General features: G+C 40.2%; 1 protein-coding gene across 5 annotated transcripts in view; it reads left to right on the top strand.

Moving 5' to 3' along the window:
• Window positions 1-19,122, top strand: part of LEF1 (lymphoid enhancer binding factor 1) — a 118,970-nt gene that overhangs the window by 1,779 nt on the left and 98,069 nt on the right. For 3 of the 5 annotated variants that reach the window (XM_036272741.1, XM_036272768.1, XM_036272734.1), the window contains exons 2-3: window positions 1,964-2,030; window positions 3,472-3,605. In XM_036272741.1, the coding sequence (XP_036128634.1) occupies window positions 1,964-2,030; window positions 3,472-3,605 (201 nt within the window). Of the gene's footprint in view, window positions 1-175; window positions 853-1,963; window positions 2,031-3,471; window positions 3,606-19,122 lie in introns of those variants that run through there. The other 2 variants (XM_036272759.1, XM_036272749.1) reach the window with 1 other exon arrangement.

Raw genomic sequence — 19,122 nt, 5'->3', positions numbered from 1 at the left:
GTAGATATCTCTGCAAAAGTGCGTTAAACCACCAGAGGCACAGGTAGAGAGACGAGCAGAGCCACAGGCGGAGAGGAAGGGGAGGCGGGCGTGGGCCGGGGACAGGAGGGGCCGGCCCAACCGCCGCTGAGCTGGGCTCGCGAGGAGCTGGCGGGCCGAGGGGGCGCGCGCCAGAGGGTCCCTGCGGCAGCCGGAGTCCCAGCCCCGGGCCTACTTCCCCGAGCCACAGGAGCGCTGAACTTTCCGCAATCCCAGTTTTCTCCAACCTCCATCACTTAAAAAAACAAACAAAAACAAAACTTATATTTGGGGTCACTTTGGGCCCCGGATCAGGCCTTAAATCTACACAGAAGACAGGCGAGTCAGAGTGGAGATGCGGCGGAAGCCAGGGCACCCACTCAGGAGAGGGTGGAAAGCACTTTATCAGATCTCCTGGCCGGTGGCTGGCGATAGCGCTGGTAACTCTAGTAGAGTAAATAGAGACACGTGGGTGCCGGCGGGAGAAAGCCGCGAGCAGGGACCCCGCGGAAGGGCTATTTCAGGCGGCGTGAGAGCTCAGATGGGGGGTGGGGTGGGCGGATGGACCCTGACACCCGACACTGCACTGGCCACCCTAGTTCAACAGCTGGGAAACGCTTTGGAGGAAATCCGGTAGAAAAGTTCTGACACTCAGATGATTTCACCAACGATTTTTCCCTCCAAAGAAACTTGGAGGGTATACCCTTTTCCCTTAAATGGCATCCTTCTGCCCCCAGAAAGAAAGCGTGTGGTTTTGGGGGCGGGGGCATTTTGGGTTTTAAACAACGAGTTTAAGAACACCTCAGAGTTACCTTCTTTATCCCAATGGCAGGGGTGAGTACTCATTTTGGGAGGCCGGGGGAACCTGGGTTCTAAGGAGAACATATAAAGGTGTTTTTTTACCTTCTGAATCTTTCATCCCCTTATGCCAATTTGAGAGGGACGTGGTGGTGGAATGTAGGGTGCATCCAACCCCAATTAAATGGTATTGGGGGGCAAATACATGTCCAAAGAACCAAATAACATCCCAGACACTCAGGCTAAACTCTCATATTTGTAGAGGGGCCTCTATTTCTTCCTACCCATTTTGCTGTCCTTCCTTATTCCACAAATAAATTTGCCAGCATTTCACATTTTCTGCATGTTTCTGCTTTGGGAAGTTAGGGCTCTGTCAATGTTTGTCATGGTGGTAAATGGGCATGGGGCAGCCCCAAGAAAGATGGTGAAGGTAATACCACTGATTTGCACGTGGTTGAGCCTGGGTGGATGGTGGTTACCAGAACTGATATTAGCTGGGCTACCTTTTAGATGTCTATAACCAGACTCTCAAATTTTCCTTTCTTTAACCACAGAGTAGTTCACTTTTTCTCTTGCAAGGTTGCACTCAGTCAGCCATGGTAGGTTATAAGGAGTGGAGCCTCCTGCTGAGACTGGCTTGGGACAATGGCCTCAAGCCCCCTTCTGTGAGTGGTTGACTTGTTCTTATTTAAAATGTCATTTTCAGCTGCAAAGTGATATTTCAGCACACTTTTAATCAGCTCTGATTGAAGTGAACAGTGGTTGAAGCTATCAAAACAATCAACCCTTTCCTTGAACTCAAACTCCTATCATATTAGGCATCTGAGCAACAGTGATGGATTTTAGCAAACAGCAGTCGGAACAGCATGTGGGTCTTTCCCAAATTTACTATATTATTATTGTTTTTCCTTTTATTTATGCTTTTTCTAGTTCTGGGTATATACAATGATTCAGAAATACACGTTGGAAAGAAAAAGATTTCCCAATGCTCAACCCTAGCCTTCACCTCTTAGATTAATAAAACAGGTGATTGAGTTGCACCTAAGCTGCCTCCTTTCAGTTACCAGTGGACACACACTTAAATCAGTATTTTCACAAACTCTAAGGTGATTTTCTTTCTTTTGGGGGTGGGGATTCATTCTGTTAGGTGGCCAGACAAGCACAAACCTCGCAGGAGTCCTACCATGACAAGGCCAGAGAACACCCTGATGACGGTAAGACTTAATTCTACTTCTCTCAAGTTTATCATTTAACAAATGCAATTTGTGAATGTAGGTACATTTTGCTAATTTGAGTTCAATAAAACTGGGATCAGATGTGATAAGACTGTGTCCACTATTTTAACAAAATGGAAAGGAAAACCCAGGAAACTTAATGCTTATCTCTAATGTATATTTATGTAATTTTAAAACTGTCTTTGAATGAGGCAAGGGGCTTTGGATTTCATTTGGCTTCCAGATTCTTTGTGGAAGAGGAAATAATGAATTTTCCTCATTTTCCCCTGAAGTTCTAATGTCAGATCTTTAGCATTTTTTTCCTCAATTGCTACAAAGAGTGACAGTCTAAACCAATTTATTTTCCAACATGAATAGTTTCAAATGGATTTTATTTTGTTAAATTGCTGTTTTTATTTACAGTGAGAGGGCAGGCAGAGAAAGCACAGACTAAATATGGTTCAGTAAAGCAGAATATAACTTGTAAAAGTTAAAAACTTTATTCGTAAAATTGGGAACTATGCATATGAAACGAGATACTTCCTCCCCATTTCTGATTCTTGCTCATAACTTTAAAAATTGTATATATTTTTTTAGATTTAAGGAGAACTCCATGTGACTTTAAAAGAATCAAGGACTCTGTAGGGTTTCCTTGTTGGACAGTCGGCTTTTCTGTTTTCCTTTAATAATTTACAATTGGCCTGACCAGAACGAAGTGTTTTTACATACAACATGTCAACCCAGAGAAGAAGGGAAGAGACCTATAATATCAGGCTTCCCTTCTGAGATACAAAGTAGTTACACAGATTAAAGAGAAGAAATGTATATACTGAACACACGCAAATTACTTTGGCAAAATGATGTAAGTGTAGCACATAAAATTAAGTCTCCTGGAGTTAATCCTTCATAAATTTGGGTAGTTGCCCATATACTAGTTACAACTCTCTCCCTCATTAAAAATCTAGAAATATTCTAGAAATCTTGAAGCACAGGTCGGATTTTCAAGTTTGCTATAAGGTGGAGTGTAACTTTTAAGTGTATAAATATATATATGTGTGAGTGACTAGATGGCCTAATATTATTTATATTGCAGCTTTAGGTTTGTGTGTGTTCTTTCATGTGTCTCTTATTTCTCAGTCCAGTTTGTTAGTATTAGAACAAATTAAATTAGATGGAAAACACTTATTTTGTAAAAACACCAGTCAGTAGTGGAAGTAAATTGAACCACATGTTTTTAAAACATCTGGTTCCCTGCTAATTTTATTTAAGAGAATAAATACTGTCAATCTAAAATAGAGCATAATAATTCAGTTACCATACTTTGTAAACAACTCTTTTATGTAAGGTCTGATTTGTCATAGAACTAGTTGATTTTCAGATAAAAAGCAGTGATATAAAAAGGAAGCCAGTGCATCATCCATTGTTCCTTGGATTCTCTCAGGAAAGCATCCAGACGGAGGCCTCTACAACAAGGGACCCTCCTACTCGAGTTATTCCGGGTACATAATGATGCCAAATATGAATAATGACCCATACATGTCAAATGGATCTCTCTCTCCACCCATTCCGAGAACAGTGAGTAACATGCTGATGTTGCAAATTATTTTCAGAAGAGCAAATTAATTTGTATTTTTTAAAAACACATTGGAGATGCTTTCATTATATATGACCAGTCGTTGCTAAATAAGACCTGTTATGAGGAATGGCGGCCTTAGAAGAGCGCTTTGATGTCTTGCATTTGGAATTTTAGCTTCTGGCTTATTGTTTAAGATGAATAAATAACAGATCACCAACTGTCATGAAATCAAGTGGAGTTAAGTCAACAGACTTATAATTTTATGAGTATTATGTTTTCTGTGCTGATGAGAGGAAAAATGGATTTACTCTTTCAGGTAGCTAAGTATTATCTACCTTTCACTGTCTAAGCTATGTAGAATCAGAACTACTTTGGCTCATTGGTAGCTAAACATTCAGAATGTTACTTCAACTTCTACAATGATGTCCTCCTTTTATTGTATTAGCTATTGTTTCTTTAAAATCAGTTGGGATGAGCTATTTTTACTTTATTGTCAATTGTTGGGAAAGTATCACTTGAAGATAACCCTGTGAAAATTGCCCTTTTTATCTTGTGGTTCAGTTCACTTGCAATGTTCCAAAAATGCAGTGACATTAGAACTGCATGCAAATGTATAGCACTGTGAAGAATTCCAGACTTGTTAGTTGACATTATTTTTCTTGCTGGGAATTGGAAACCTCATCTGCATTAAGAGAGTATCTGAAGGGTAACTTGTGTAGCATGTAAACATGAGATGTGCTCCCTGAGAACCTGCCCTACGGCGATGGGGATTGATGTTTACTGTTCCATCAATATATTCACCTTCACTGGGTCTCACTCTCCCACTACCACCTAAAAGTCAATGACAAGCATGTATGTCTGGGTCTTGGAGATCAGAGTTTCAGTCTACCTGGCCCTCTTCAGAGTCAGATTCTGATTGTAAAAAGGAACCTAGGATTTTTGCCTTATTAGCCCAGTACTTCCACTAAGTGAAAAAAAAAAAAAATTAGTCACAGACATCTGGGGAAAGTACTGTCATTAATCCCTCAGTGCACAGAATCTGGGGAGGAGAAGATTCACCACAATAGCAGAGCGGAATAGCTTGTACTCACAGGGTATTTGAGTTTATCTTGATAATCCACAGTACGCAATTGTTGAAATGATGAGTATGTGAAATATAACTGTTATTGGGCACTGTGATGTAGAAGTTATTGTAATTCTTTTTCCAAAAAATTTCAAAAAGATACTTGACCTTTCAAATAGGGAATACTTTTCTTATTTTCATGTTGTGGCTAATATGGTGACCTTGGAGATCTTGTGATGGTGATTATAGGAAATAGCAATTTCACATTTTATTTTAAAAGACTTTTACAATATTTAATGATCCAGAGGCCCATGTAGTAAATATGAATCTCCTACCTAAAACGTGAATGAATAAAAGCGAATATAGTTGAATATTTAGAGACCACCCCAAATAAATGCTTCTCTGAGTTTTAAAATTTGTAAGAGACTTTATATTTGTTGAACTGAACATGTAAACATACCAGATATTTCTTTTATAGTTGGGATATTTTGTTGGTTTTTTTTATGAAGGGGGAATGGAGAGTATGTTTTAGATGAGGAATGATTGAAGATTTCTGTTGATAGGCTTTTTAGAACAACAAATAATCTTTCTGACCAATTTAGATTATACTCTCTGACTTGTTAAACAATAGAAAATAGCCACCAAAATAATCTTACACTTTTCAGCTGTGCACACAGTTAATGATTAATAAGAATTTGTGGGATTTATTCCATAGTTCACCTACTTCTTTCAAAACAATTTTTAAAGTCAATATAATAAGAATCTATTGGTATTTATAGATGATCCCTGCTAATACTGAAAATTAAGCTTCTTTTCCTCTTTCAACCAGCATTTTCTACCTTTAGCATTTCTCTCCAGCTTTTGATTCCCCCTATATTAATCATTTTGAAATTTTGATAGACAGTGGAGGGTATTTCTTGCTAGTGTAGGTATTAAAATTTTGAGGTCAGTAGAATGAACAGCTAGCTATTCATTGTTTAGGAAAGACTTGTGGCCAGAATAAATGTTGGTGAGTGTAGAGTAGAGGAGAGGGGTGTGGTCAGGAAGCAGTTACTTTGCCCTGTTATCTGTTGTTTTTCTTTATTCTTTTACATTTTAGGACATTTATTTTAGGCACATTTTCTTGCAGATATTCTGCAGTTTGCACAATTCCAGAAGCTTTTCAGTTTTAACCACAAGGCTATGTCAAATTTTTTTGTTTAAGGTTCAACCAAAGGGAGTTGCAGTCTTTGGTTTTTAATACCCAACAGCTGTTTTTAATGTGTCTGAGACCCAAAACACTTTAACCGGAAGGCAGCCTCTCTCTCCTTCACCCCTAACCACACACTTCTGCCTTCTTGCTCTTTAACTCTATCCTTAGCAGAAAGAGTGTTTGTGTAACTGACATCCACAGTGATAGGTTTGTAGCTGAGAAGTCAGGGAGCAGGGTGACCGTTTGTGTTTGGGTTTAAAGGTGGGATCAGCCCTGAGGCATACCAGTGAGTGGAATTTGCATTACAAACAACTGCTTGTTTACAGCAGATGCTGCCCACAGGTGTTAGGACTAGAAAAACATCTGGGGGTGGGAGAAGGCCCTGACTGCCCCTTCCCCACACAGAATTTCTATCTGTAGTAACCTGTAGAATACCAGCTACAGCCACTGGCCCCCACAGAAATGTTCCTGCTGGTAGCTTCTGCTAACAATTCTATATATTTTTCCTTGTTTTTAGACAAACACTGACATACGGGAGCATCACACAGCTTTTGACCCGAGTGCAGTATTACCTACTCAGGAGAACCACCTTCTCCAATCCAGGTTTTTTCCTTCAGAAGGAAAATTTTAATGGGATAATTAATTATACATCCTTCCAGAACGGGAATTTTTAGAGGTGTTTCTGTACCACAAATCCTACAAATGGGTGTCTCACAGAATTTTACATAAGAATTCTTCCTTCAGATAAAATGGACCCAAGAAGAAAGGGCCTATAATGATAATGTAATGCATTTGGTGTCCGTGTGAGTTCTTGAAGCACCTTAAACCTTGGCTTGTCTTGACAGAGAGCGAGAAGACTCAGAAGCCTGTTCAATATGTCAGAGCAAAGACCCTGGAGAGTGTTTTAAAAGCACACCCCCAAGCCTTTCTTCCTCCCAGTCTTATTTATGGAAATCTCTGTAGGTCAGTGGTAAAGGTTAATAATAAAAGAGAAAAGTCATATATCACCCCCTCTGCCTGTGTGCCCAGTGCCCGGTAGCAGTGAGCTTGGCTGGCGTGGACACACTGAGAGTTCCCACTGGCCTAGCGCTCTGTGGTTATTCATTTTAGGTGTCAGGCTTCCATTGGCCCCTCACACAACCCAAATGTGTAACACCTTTGAAGAGAAACATCTCGCTTCTCTTCAGCTGCTCAGGAAGGGAAAAGCAGCCAGCTCAGTGCAGGAAACAAAAACGTTGCAGCTGGGTCCTGCCAACCGCAGGAGCACCTGGCCACCACCGCTGTGGACCGGCTGCTCTTTCTGTGATCTTCCCCAGGATGGACTTTTAGGTTGGAAAGGAAGGTGTTTGTTTGCATTTTATCTTTCTTTTCTTATTTTCTATCAGACATTGCTATTAAAATGTTTCAGGGGTTCTTTTTTCATTATTTCAAACAACACTAGTTTGAGTTCTAGTGTATGGTTTTTACCTTAAAGGAATCAACATTAGGATTTCTGATGGACAGACTTATACCTGCTACACTTTTGTCTTAACGCCCCCCCACCGCCCCCATGTTTGTATTTGCTTAGAAATAGCTAACATTTTTGTCATTGCTCACATCTGGAATTAAGGAACTAAGGTGGATATGTCTAATCAGCAAGTTTATACTTAAATCACTGTATACCACATTCCTGTGTAGCTTTGAAGATAATCACGGAAATAATAATTAATTCAAGGGTAGAGGAGACTATCTATGGCTTGTATTTTGAGCAAGATTTTTTTCTCCTTTATTGATTTTAGAGAGAGAGAAAGTGAGAGGAAGAGAGAGACAGAAACATGGATGAGAGAGGACATCGATTGGCCGCCTCTTACATGCCCCCCATGGGGGATCAGGCCCACAACCTGGGCATGTGTCCTGACCGGAAATTGAACCGGCGACCTCTTGGTGCATGGGTCGACCCCCAACCACTGAGCCCCACCAGCTGGACTTGAGCAAGATTTTTAAGGCAGGGTGTTTTTTCATTTTACTACAAGGAGCTACTTAATTTAACTTACTGATAAATTATTTTTAATTTTCTAATCTAAGTTGTATACTTTTTGAAGGTAGGTGTATTAAACTTTCCTCTTTACCTCAAGTGCAGGAGAAGTTAAGTTTTAGAAAGTATGTTCCCACTCAGATGTGAATGTGGATGCCAGAAGGAAACATGGGAAAATTCCTTAGGGTCCCTAGACTCTTCTGTTGGGTTCATTCTTAACTGTACTGCTAAAGTTGAGAAAGAATCACAATAAGAATAATTGGTTGCTCTTGCCATCCCCCCTTCAGATAACTTAGACCAACAGTTTGCTTACTCCAGTGTCCTAAGGCGCCACACTGCATGGCCCCTCAGGGGCTGGTGTCCTACTTGCGTAGCTAGTACCACAAGAGTGTGATTCTTATTCAGATATGTGTGTGTGTTTTTTAATGATCTTAGAAATTTCTTGTTTATTCATAAAGACATGGGAACAACCCAGTCTCACTAAAACGAGGCCATAGAGCCAGCACACAGAAAATCTTGCTCTTTGAAATAGCCCCCTCCCTGTGCCCATACCGGTGTTGGACTTGCTCTCATCAAATCCATTATTTTCATCCAGTCTCTCTTGTGGTCAAGGACTCATGTGTGATTTAACAGGGCGGAGATGGGCCCTCACAAATGGGTCTGTCTGGAATTGAACTTGTAGCCTCACAAGTATTCTCCCACATCAACTGAGAAAATTTTGCAGCTTTTGAGTCTTTTTTTTTTTTTTAAAAAAAACTAACCCAGTTAGTTCTTTAGACAGAACCATTTTTGGTTTTGTGACTGATATTTTTTCTTAGCAACTGGATCATTCCATTTCTCTATACTCCTTTCGTTTCTCATCTGTGTATTATAGACATGATTAGAATTTTATAAAACTGGTTTCCCTTTGATTTCTAGATAATCGTGAATTTAAGGACACAATATGCCAACATCGTCTGTGGGCCAGCAGAAAACTACATCTGCTTTATTCCTGGGCAGTGTAGAGCTCAGCATTATATAGGTGCTGCTGTCACGGGACTAAGGTTTTTGAAAAGAGCATATTCACTTAACACTTGCATCTTTAGAGTTATTACTTAAGTGGTTATGCCAACTGAACCAGTCCGTGGAAAACTAATACTGTAACAATCCAGAGACTTAGTACTACTTTACACTGTCTTGACAGGTCCTTCCTCATTTGGAAAAGGCAACCATTGTGTCTTATTTAAATAATTAAAAAAATATGTTTAGATTCATGATCACTTTTTAAATATTAATTGTGACCTTATGAAGTCACAGTGTAGGAACTGTAGACTCTGCTATAAGCTCTTAAGTTATTTTAGGCAAATAAATGAATCCAGTCTCTTAAAATTTAGAGGCATGAAGCCAGAAAATGACCTGAAGACCAGCAACAGAGACTGGAGGGTAGGGTTTGATTGCATTAAAGAGGAGAGTGGGGAGCTGAACGTAGAGAGTGAACAGAGATTGCTAACGTAGGCAATCTAGCCTGGGCAATTTATAGACGACTAGCAGAGGCTGTTCAGAGGATTGTAGTCTCTCTGTAAAGTTGTGTATTTGTGCACAGTACCCACTCTATCTGAACTTATAAACCTGCTGGAGTTATCTACTTGCTATATGTAGACCACTTACAAAGCTTGCTGAGGAGTGCTGCTAGCCCGCCTTCAGTTTGAAGTGGGAATTTGCAAGGGCATTACAGAGCCAACAGGAGTTTAGATGACTTGTCTCCTTTACTCCCGTCTGGCTGAAATACGACTTGGCAGAGATGTGGCATCACAGAAGGTCTAGAAATATATTTTATTTTTGTAGCTAACGTGGAACAAGTAAACTCTAAAAAAACATTTGATTAGTGACGATTGTTTCCAGTTATGCCCACAACTAATTTGTCCTGGTAATGTATTGTTGACAGTATATTCACTTGAGAAGAGAGGCCTATTGCTACTTGACTGGACACAGAGAAAGGTTGAATGAGGGTTGGTGGAGGGAAGGCTGTATAATATAGGAGTGTCTCTGGTGTAGCTTTAATGTTCTGTAATCATTGTCAGCTTCTGAGTTACCAAAACAAAAATTTAAAAGCTGACATACTGTGTGGCAGGTGTGGCTCAGTGGTTGAGCGTTGACCCAGGCACCAAGAGGTCGTCAGTTTGCTTCCCAGTCAGGGCACATGCCCAGGTTGTGCTGCCTGATCCCCAGTGGGGGGCGTGCAGGAGGAGACCAGTAGATGTTCTCTGTCGTCAGTGTTCCTATCTCTCTCTCCTTCTCCCTTCCTCTCTTTCTAAACTCAATAAAGGACAACTATTTAAAAAAATAAAATAAAAGCTGACATACTAAGATATTTTTACAAGTCCCTATATTTTTATTTTGTAGTGAAACCTATCAACTGTTGATGATAGTTGATTATCTGATCAATCGATCCGAGACTACTGATGAATTATGAGATAGTTATATTTGGCCCAGTACACAATAGGCACTTCAGTGGTTTGCTGAATAAAGAATGTGCTAGAAAGTTTTCATGTAGATTTTTTTGTATATTTCCAAAAGATTTCTGTTTGTCTAACCAAATGCCACGTGAAAAGCAAAATCTGAACGTGTCTGCTTCTCAATCCCTAGCATTTTGTTATTTTACTCTTTCTCTGACTTGTTGCATCAATGAAAAGAGCATTAAAGCAATGTCTTTCATGAGGAGGTTGACGTCGCTCCTTACAGAATGTTAAGCTTCTAAGAAAGGGCGAAGCAGTCCGCCTCTGAGCTTGCTGGAGTGAACAGGGTGGCAGCGGACCCTCCTGTGAGCACTGATCATAATAAGTACTTAGCTCTTACTTAGGTCCAGAAACCTAATTGAAGGAGGGAAGATAGAAATCCTTTTTTTCAGAAGGGTGCTTGAGATGGAAATAGAATAAAAAGAAAACCATCTTCAATTATATTTTAGTATCATATGGTTAATGCTTTTCACTTCAGTTTTATTCTTTCCCCGATAGAAAGGACATTTTTTTTTTTTTCAGTAACACCTGAGATATTCTCTCATATGAAAAAATTCTTTGTGTTCTTTCTAAATGCACATGGCAGTCTCCGTGCTGCCTCTTCCAGGCCAGTGTGTGCTGTAAGGTGATTATATCCCTCTGCAGTGGGGAAAGCCATGTTTCTGAGTCCTTGTTAGGTGAAGGAAGGCAGTCCCCTGCGATGGTTGAGCCAGGTCCCAAGTCTATTGCTCTTCCCCAAGTGCCTTGAGAAGGAGTTGTTTCATCTCTGTCAGCCTTTGTTTCCTCATTTACAAAATGACATATCAATATCTGGCTTGCCTACTTTATATGGCTGATGTGAAATTCAGATAAAGCCTGCAAAAGCACTCAGTTTTCTAGCTAAGGTAGCAAAGCACGAGTCTCCCATGGTGTAAGCCGGTGCCCTGGTTCCCACCTGCTGGGAATCCTGCAGCCACAAGAAGTCTCGGCTGTACCCAGGAAGCAGCTGAGAAAGGGAAGACATTCTTGGTTCTTACTGCGCCACCATGCTGACCTGGAATCTGAGTGAAGGCCTTCATTAACCTTTAAAAAATATTTGCATAAATAGAAGTTTTGGGACTTGTCATTATGTCCCTTACAAAGGTGGCTTTCTTCTCTTGGGCTTCTTTTTCTCTCTTCATTGTTAGGAGGGCACCTGATTTTCCTCTTCAGCACCATAGTCTTCTAGTAAGGGAATGAGGTGCCTGGGGGATCATATTTCTAAGTTTTATATTTGTTAAGAATATCCCTCTAGTACTTGATGTGGAATTGCCAGATAACTCTTAACTCCTTGGATGGGAGTAAGAATATATTTTTGGTTAGGCTGTTTCCCTTCCCCCAACCCCCAATCCTCCTGGAGCTGGGTTTCTTCCCCCTACTGCAAAGAGCGTACAGCGAGGAGAGCTCTATACATGTGAATGGAGAGGACAATGTTATTTCTTCCCCTTTGAATTTTCTTTTAACTGAAATCTTTCTAGCTTTCCTGGCATCTAGAAGGATCGGGTCCAAGGGAATAGGTTGGCTGGGCAGCAAAGAGAAGTCAGTGCTTTTCTGGCCTCATGGAAAACTCCCAACTCCATCCTTTGAAGACTTTTCTTCTTCACTTAGTAAAACCCAGTGAATGTTAAATATATTTCAACATGGAGTCAGCTTTCTTGGTGCAGAATTCTTCCATCTTAAACACTATGTATTATACCGTGTAATAATTGTGATCACTCAGGTCATCTTGGTACATTAGTTCAGATGACTTGGATAAAGGGAAAAGACACTATAATCTTATCTCAGGTGTCTTAGACTTTGTCTTGACTCATACCACTTATATTTTTTTAAAGTCTGAAACAAACCCAAAAGTACTGAAGTAAAAATATACTTACTGTTGACTAGAGTGGGGTTAACCAGTTAGCTATTCAGAAGTTAGAAAAAGAATTACGTTTCCCAAACATTGCTTGAATTGGTTTTTGTTCATTTTATATGTATACATTAAAAGCTTTAAATTAAAACGGAAGGTTTTTGTGTATTTTTTGAGAGGGAAAACAGTTACCTGTGTTATTTTTTTAAACTACTGCTTTGTGCCAGATACTGTGCTAGGCAGTTTACATGGTTATCTTGTTTAATTTCATCTTAACTGAAAACTGTGGGTGGATGTTAAAATCTCCACAGTGAGACAAGGGCTCATCCTCAGAGACAGCAGTAACCTGCCTCAGTTTGGTAAGTTGTAGAGTCAGTGCCCTTCCTTAAGGTCTCAAAGCTTGTTTACTTTAATTAAAAATAACCATATTTGCCTTTTAGAACATAAAACACTTATTAATGAATCATAATTAAAATCTAAAAAATCAATTATTTTGATGATTTTGTTGGAAATTTCTTTTCAATAATGCTCAACTATTTTTAATGAAAATATTCATTAAAATTAATATATGTTCACTAGAAACGTTAGAAAATTCAGATGAGCAACAGGAATAATGAATATTAAATTCCCAGTATCCTACTGTCAGATCACTTTTTTTTTTTCAATCCTCATCTGAGGATATTTTTCCGTGGGTTTTTCAGATAGAGTGAGAAAAAGGGAGAGAGGGAGGGAGGGGGGGAGAGAGGAAGGGGGGGAGAGAGAGAGAGAGAGACACATCAATGTGAGAGAGACACATATATTGGTTGCCTCCCACAGGACCCCAAACAGGGCCGGGTATTGAACCTGCAACAGAGGTACATGCCCTTGACCAGGAATTGAACCTGAGACTCTTTGGTCTATGGGCCGATGCTCTAACCACTGAGAAAACTGGCTAGGGCAGAGATGACCACTCTTAAAACTCGCTTGTGGCCTTTAGAGCTATTCCTACGCACATACAGAAATATACATGAACATGCACAATATATGTTAGACATTCATGGCAGTGGGAGCGTAATATACCATTTTGTAACTTGATTTTTCCCTTGCTAATATAATACAGTGGATATCTTTTTTACTCTTCAGTAATGTCATTTTTAATGATTAATCAGTGTTTGGGTAGATATTCAGATGCCATTGCCTTTTTTCTCTTATCTTAGGCAACGTTGTAATGAAATATATATTATCTAACTAAATCTCTGCATAAATTTTGTTTCTCTGTAGTAAATTGCTAGAAACAAAATTGTAGGGTCAAAGGCAATGTACCTTTTTAAGTTGTGTGAACCCAGCATCGCAATTTAACCTTAAAGTCATTTATTTAAAGTCAGTATTTAAAAGTATGTTCTTGATTATGTTCAAGTTTGGTTATGGTTGGTGTTTTGCGACTGATAATGTCTATGCCTTCTTCTAGTCAAGACTAAGTCCAGCAGTAGTCAAGATGCTGGGCAGATGGGGAGCAGAATATCAGCTTACTTATTCACAAGGCCAGGCTGGAGAATGTGGCTTGAACTGTGACATGAATTGGGACTTCCTTTGACTTCCCTGAACTGAGCACACCCCGCCTCAGGAGAGGCTGTCGTTTACCTGTCAGGGAATTGGAAATGAGAACAAACCTGTGCTTGGGCAAGCTAGCTAGCCCCCAGAGAGAAAAACAAGAGTCAGTCTGTCCTTGCCCAATTTCTTCTCTCCATCACCAGAGATGAGTAGGTCTCCCTGGTGGAAAGTGAATGAAGGAGTGGGAGAGAAAAAGGCTACAGCAACTGCCCAGAGAGCAGAAATTCCTACTGTATTGGCCAAGCTGAGGAGGAGGAGGGGAGAGGAGGAGGGTGGTTATCTCCTTAGCCCTAATCGTTGATCAGCTCCACCGGCCTGGCCCAGGGGCCGTGGTGGTAACACACCTACCCACGCAGGATGGGAGCCGCAGCAGCACTGCAGCGGGGCCGCTCCAGGTCCAGTGCTCTGTGACTGGCTGGCGGTGTGTCCTTCAGCCATTTACCTACTCTCCCTGAACCTTGGTTTCTGCCCCTGAAACCTAGATTGCCGCCTTTTCTACTAGTAAAAGTACGCTGTGTTAGTAGGACGTTTTCTGGAAGGGTGGGCCAACTGCAACACAATTTCTGGGGTTCTTCTTTAAAAGGCAGAAGTCTGGGCCCCTGCACAAATGTCCTAAATCAGAAACTGCAGGCACATCATGCGTATGCACTTTTAACAAGTTACTTGATTAATTCTTACCTAAAGTAATGTTGAAGAAACACCGGCCCAGAAGATGCTCAACTTTTCACGAGGTTCAGAAAACCTAAGTGACCTACACAAGGTCTCACACCGAGACATCAGTGGAACTTGGGCTCCGAGTCGGGTGCTTTGGTCCCACCCTGAGCTCATTTTCTCAGCACTCGGCTCTGCCCAGCCCCCTCCCTCATCAAGACTGCTGGCCCTCTGTTCACGTCTAGTCAGACCTCAGGAGGTTTCCTCCCCGTGTGTTCTCCCCCACTGACCACAGAATAAAATCCACATTCTTTAGCATTACTTTCAAAGCTTTCTACAGTCTGGACCATACACCTTTTAAGACCTGCTTTCTCGCTGCCCTACCCTGTAGCTTATGGTTCAGCTACATTTCCAGACGTGTACCTTAAGCCCTTTCCCAAGTCCCTGGCTCCCTGACACTCCTGGCAGCACAACGTCGTTCATCCTTGAAGGCCCGGGCGAACTGGTGTGTCCGTCAGGAAGCTCCTCCTGATTCCACCACCAGGTAAGACTGAGTGCTCTCCTGTGGCTTCCCACAGGCCCTTCTTCGTTACGCTGCTACCATGTCTTATATAATACACGGTGGTTTCCGTGTCTGTATTTCTCACTAGTTGTGAGTTCCTGTAGGATAGGGAGCATGTCTTACTCTTCTCTATGGCCCAGAAGCCATTATACTACCCTGCACAGAGCAGGTTACTCCCCAGATGTGTGTGGAATAAATAGAGGAGAAATTTTAAAATTTCACTAATACAGGGCAATAACCAGATAATAGTCCATGTTTAAATAAAGACCCTGAAAAAATGTATAAACTCATACAGAATCACAAAGCTGACATGGAGCTTAAAAATCATTCAATATAGAGTCCATGGACTAGACCTTAGCTATTATTTTTGAGTACTTAGTCCATACCAGGACCTGTCTAAGCACTTCATGTGATCCTCACAGTAACCCGCGGATCTCCCTTATAGCCCTATTTTACAGATGAGCCTGAGGCATAAAGAGGGTTGAGAAACTGAGGCATAGGGCCACAGAAAGGGAACAGACCAGGTCAGATGAAGGAGGTAATGTGCTCGGATCACACCCCTGGTGAGCAGTGGTCCCTAACTGGGGCCCAGGCCTGGCTCCTACTGCAGGGCGCCCTCCAGCCTCGGTGTTTGTTGCCATCACTGCCTCGGGCACACATGAGGTACTGGAATTGTCGAATCCAGGAATTTCTCATCGGTAAGGTGTCATTGATTCTTAACTTGCAGGGGTTTTGTGAGTATACAGTGAGATAGTATATGACATGTTAAATTTCTTTAACATAATTTTTGGTAGTAGCTATTGTGCTGGTGGAGAACATGGAGGCGAAGGTAGCCAGTGAGGTGATGGGGAGGCCGGTGTATAAAAGATGGTGAGAGTTCCAGCCTGGAGGGGGGCAGTATCAGGGGAAATAACGAATCTGGAAAGAGGGACACGTTTTAGGACAACCATTTGTGAGTTGGGCTTAAGGATTATCCTGTGTTTTCTCTTTTATGGTAAGAAAACAAAAAATTAACTAATATCTGAAACCAAACATTTTACATTATGAATATTCTTTTGGTCTGTGATTTATTTAAGTGCCTCAAAAAAAAAAAAATCACCAAATTTTCCTCTGAAGCTATCTGGATCTTGATGAGAAACCTCTGTATGATTGTGGGAAATAGGACTGCATGATGCCCAGAGGTGAGGAGAGGAATAGTATTAATAATATAGTAGACTATGGTATTTAATGAATGTACTTTAATGCATTTTTAAATTAGATACTCACCAGAACACTATGAAGTGAATACTACTTGTCTTTCCATGTTTCCAATAAAGAAACTGAGGCACAGAGGAGGCTATTGGATTGCTATAGTCCTCGAGTTTAGTAGTGGTAGGTTCAGGACTAGTTCATGAACTAGTTTCTCCTCGAAAGGCTGTTAAGAAGAATCCTTTAGTCAGTGTCAATAAATTACTTTGAAGATTATAAAAGCATCTGTTATGCTTCTGTTTTGTTAAACAATGTAGATGGTTCTGCTGTAGTGGTGGCTTAATAACAGGTTCTAAGAATACTTGAAAATTGTCTTCTGGTTCATTCAACACACAGCCATGTAATCACTCAGTGTGTTTGAAAAAATTCCCAGGAAATATCTGTTCCTTGGGTGTATCAGACACATGTTGATAACTGTCTAATTTTTATGGGAATTCCATTGCTTACCTCTGTAGGCCCAGTATCCCCAAGTAAACCAAATAGAGTAGAACCAAATAGCTGTGTGGTCAAAGGTTCTGTGATTCTTGAATTCACTTTGGTAAATGATTTTGCCTCCTATTCCATGAGGACTGAGCATTAACAGGCAAAAATCTGCCAGAGAGTATTCTTTGCACAATAAGCAGTCACAATGTGGTATGTGCTTGGTTTTTTAGAGCTCTTAGTAGTGATTTTTGTGGTATTGTGATGTCACATTTAGTAAGAAATTAGTTTATAATGAACTAGAATTGTGATCATTCCTGAGAAGTTACACCAGTGGGTTTCCTTCAAACAGTGAAGAACCTTCTTGTTAAGGAGATCTTATTAGGAATACTATTTTCTTCCTTCTCAAAAGAAGATGTCTTTTTTTGGTTTCTTGGTTGGTTTTTAAAAAGTAATAAATTGTTTTAAAAGTCAGGAGGAAACTCATTATAGAACAGAAAAAAAGTACCTGTATTCCTACTAGTTAGATATAATGGTTTTATTTATAAACACACATACTTTCAGGCATTCTTGTGCATCTATACTTACAATACAAACATTTTTATAAATGGGTTCATTAGTGGTTTATTGTAATTTTTTTCATTAAAATACATTGGATGCTCATCTTTTCATGTGAATAAATATAGGTCTGCATCATCAGTTGTAATGGCTGGCTACTAACCAGTTGTAAGAATATTTCAATTTATTGATTTTATCCTCAATTATGGATGTTAAATTTTTTGTTGTTTGTTTTAAATAGAACCCTATTAAATATATATATTTATCTATAGTCGGTTTTTATAGGTTATATAGATTTTTATAGAAGTCATCTAATTTTTAAAAGAGATTGACTTAAATAGATTATAATGTGTTTTTAAGTATTTATGTTTGTATTTTACATATTTGTGTTTATGTGAATTGCTTGTTCATATCTTTCTTGATTTATGAGAACTCCTTATATGTAAAGCATATTAACCATTTTGATTGACTACTCTTGAAATAATAATGGTTCAGAACTCTTCTACACATATGATTATTTTTCTGTGTCTTTGCACCATAATTGAGATCTATTTTCTGGTTGTTGTGTAAACAGCTAGCTACTTATTATAAGAAAATGTTTTTCAGCATTAGCTTGGCTCATTTCTTGTATTTTTATTTCAGGAGAGAAGATGCTAGTACAGCTTTTTTGGACCCTTATAGGATGGTGCAGGAATCACAAAGGATATTTTATTCCATTTCACTATCAGAAGTTTTCTGTTGTAACCATCTCTGAACTACCCCTAAAGTTTAGGGTTAAACAAGTTTTCTGGTAGGATGAGGACTAACATCAGAGAGTGTTTATTTCAGGAATGATTTAATCATTCACCCCGTAAATATTCATTAAAGGCACTTATTTTGGAAGTCATTGTCTGAGCCCCACTGTGGATGTGTGACAATGGAGACAGAGCCCCCACTCTCTAAGGAGCTTACGGTTTAGTGGGGGAGGCACTGTGCGGAGACCCACAGCTCAACCCTGAGCGAGCAGGAGCCACGCCACGGGTGCCGGCCTGGTGCAGGCTGGGCAGAGGCCAGCCAGGTCTTCCTGGAGGGGTGTAGCCCGTTTCCACAGTTCCACAGGGCTGTCGCTTCTATAACGCACCGTTCTTTTCTCACCTGCGTTCAGTTCATCGTGGCCCATTGGAAGTGTGGTAGAGAGTGTTTGGTTTACTTGTTTAAAAATGGATGTGTAGATAGCTCTGTTCGGTTGCTTAACAAACACTTTAAAATTTAAAAGGTCATGCATATTAAGCAACCTAAGACAATTGAAGAAAAGAACTCCGAACTATTTATAGAGCATTTTACTTGTTTAAATTTATTTGATAAATAAAGTTAGCTAATACATCCATGATAAAACATTTTAAATGAACAAATTTATAAACACCGGTGCCAAATGAACTGGTGGTTAGTAAGAATGAAGGCTAGGAGTTAGACCTGCCTCTGTTTTATGCTGCTGGTACTGTGTCACTGTTTCATTAACACAACCACCAGAAACCTTGACTTGTAATAGGCATATACTCTGTGTACCCTGTAACCACATTTGAAATAGCTTTGAAGTACTCAGAGTTGACTGCCATTAGAATTAGGTAGACAGAATCTCATGGAGGTAGATAAGTTTCCATTTACATGGTATAGTGGCTGAGAACACATGCCCTGGATCTTGACTGCCTGAGCCCAAATTCAGGATCAGCCACTTGCTTGGTGGCTAATGAAAAATTACTTTCACCTTTCTGTTTCTGTTTCTTGACTCACAGTTTGAAAATTTTTGTGATAGTTGGAAACACAGCAGGAAATGACTGCTTTGAAAATCACGTGGCTTACTTACCATATATAGGAAA

Source organism: Molossus molossus, unplaced genomic scaffold (genome assembly GCF_014108415.1).
Source record: "Molossus molossus isolate mMolMol1 unplaced genomic scaffold, mMolMol1.p scaffold_m16_p_1, whole genome shotgun sequence".
NCBI lineage: Eukaryota > Metazoa > Chordata > Mammalia > Chiroptera > Molossidae > Molossus > Molossus molossus.
The sequence above is the reverse complement of the archived record's forward strand: the minus strand, read 5'-3'. Positions and strand labels throughout refer to the sequence as shown.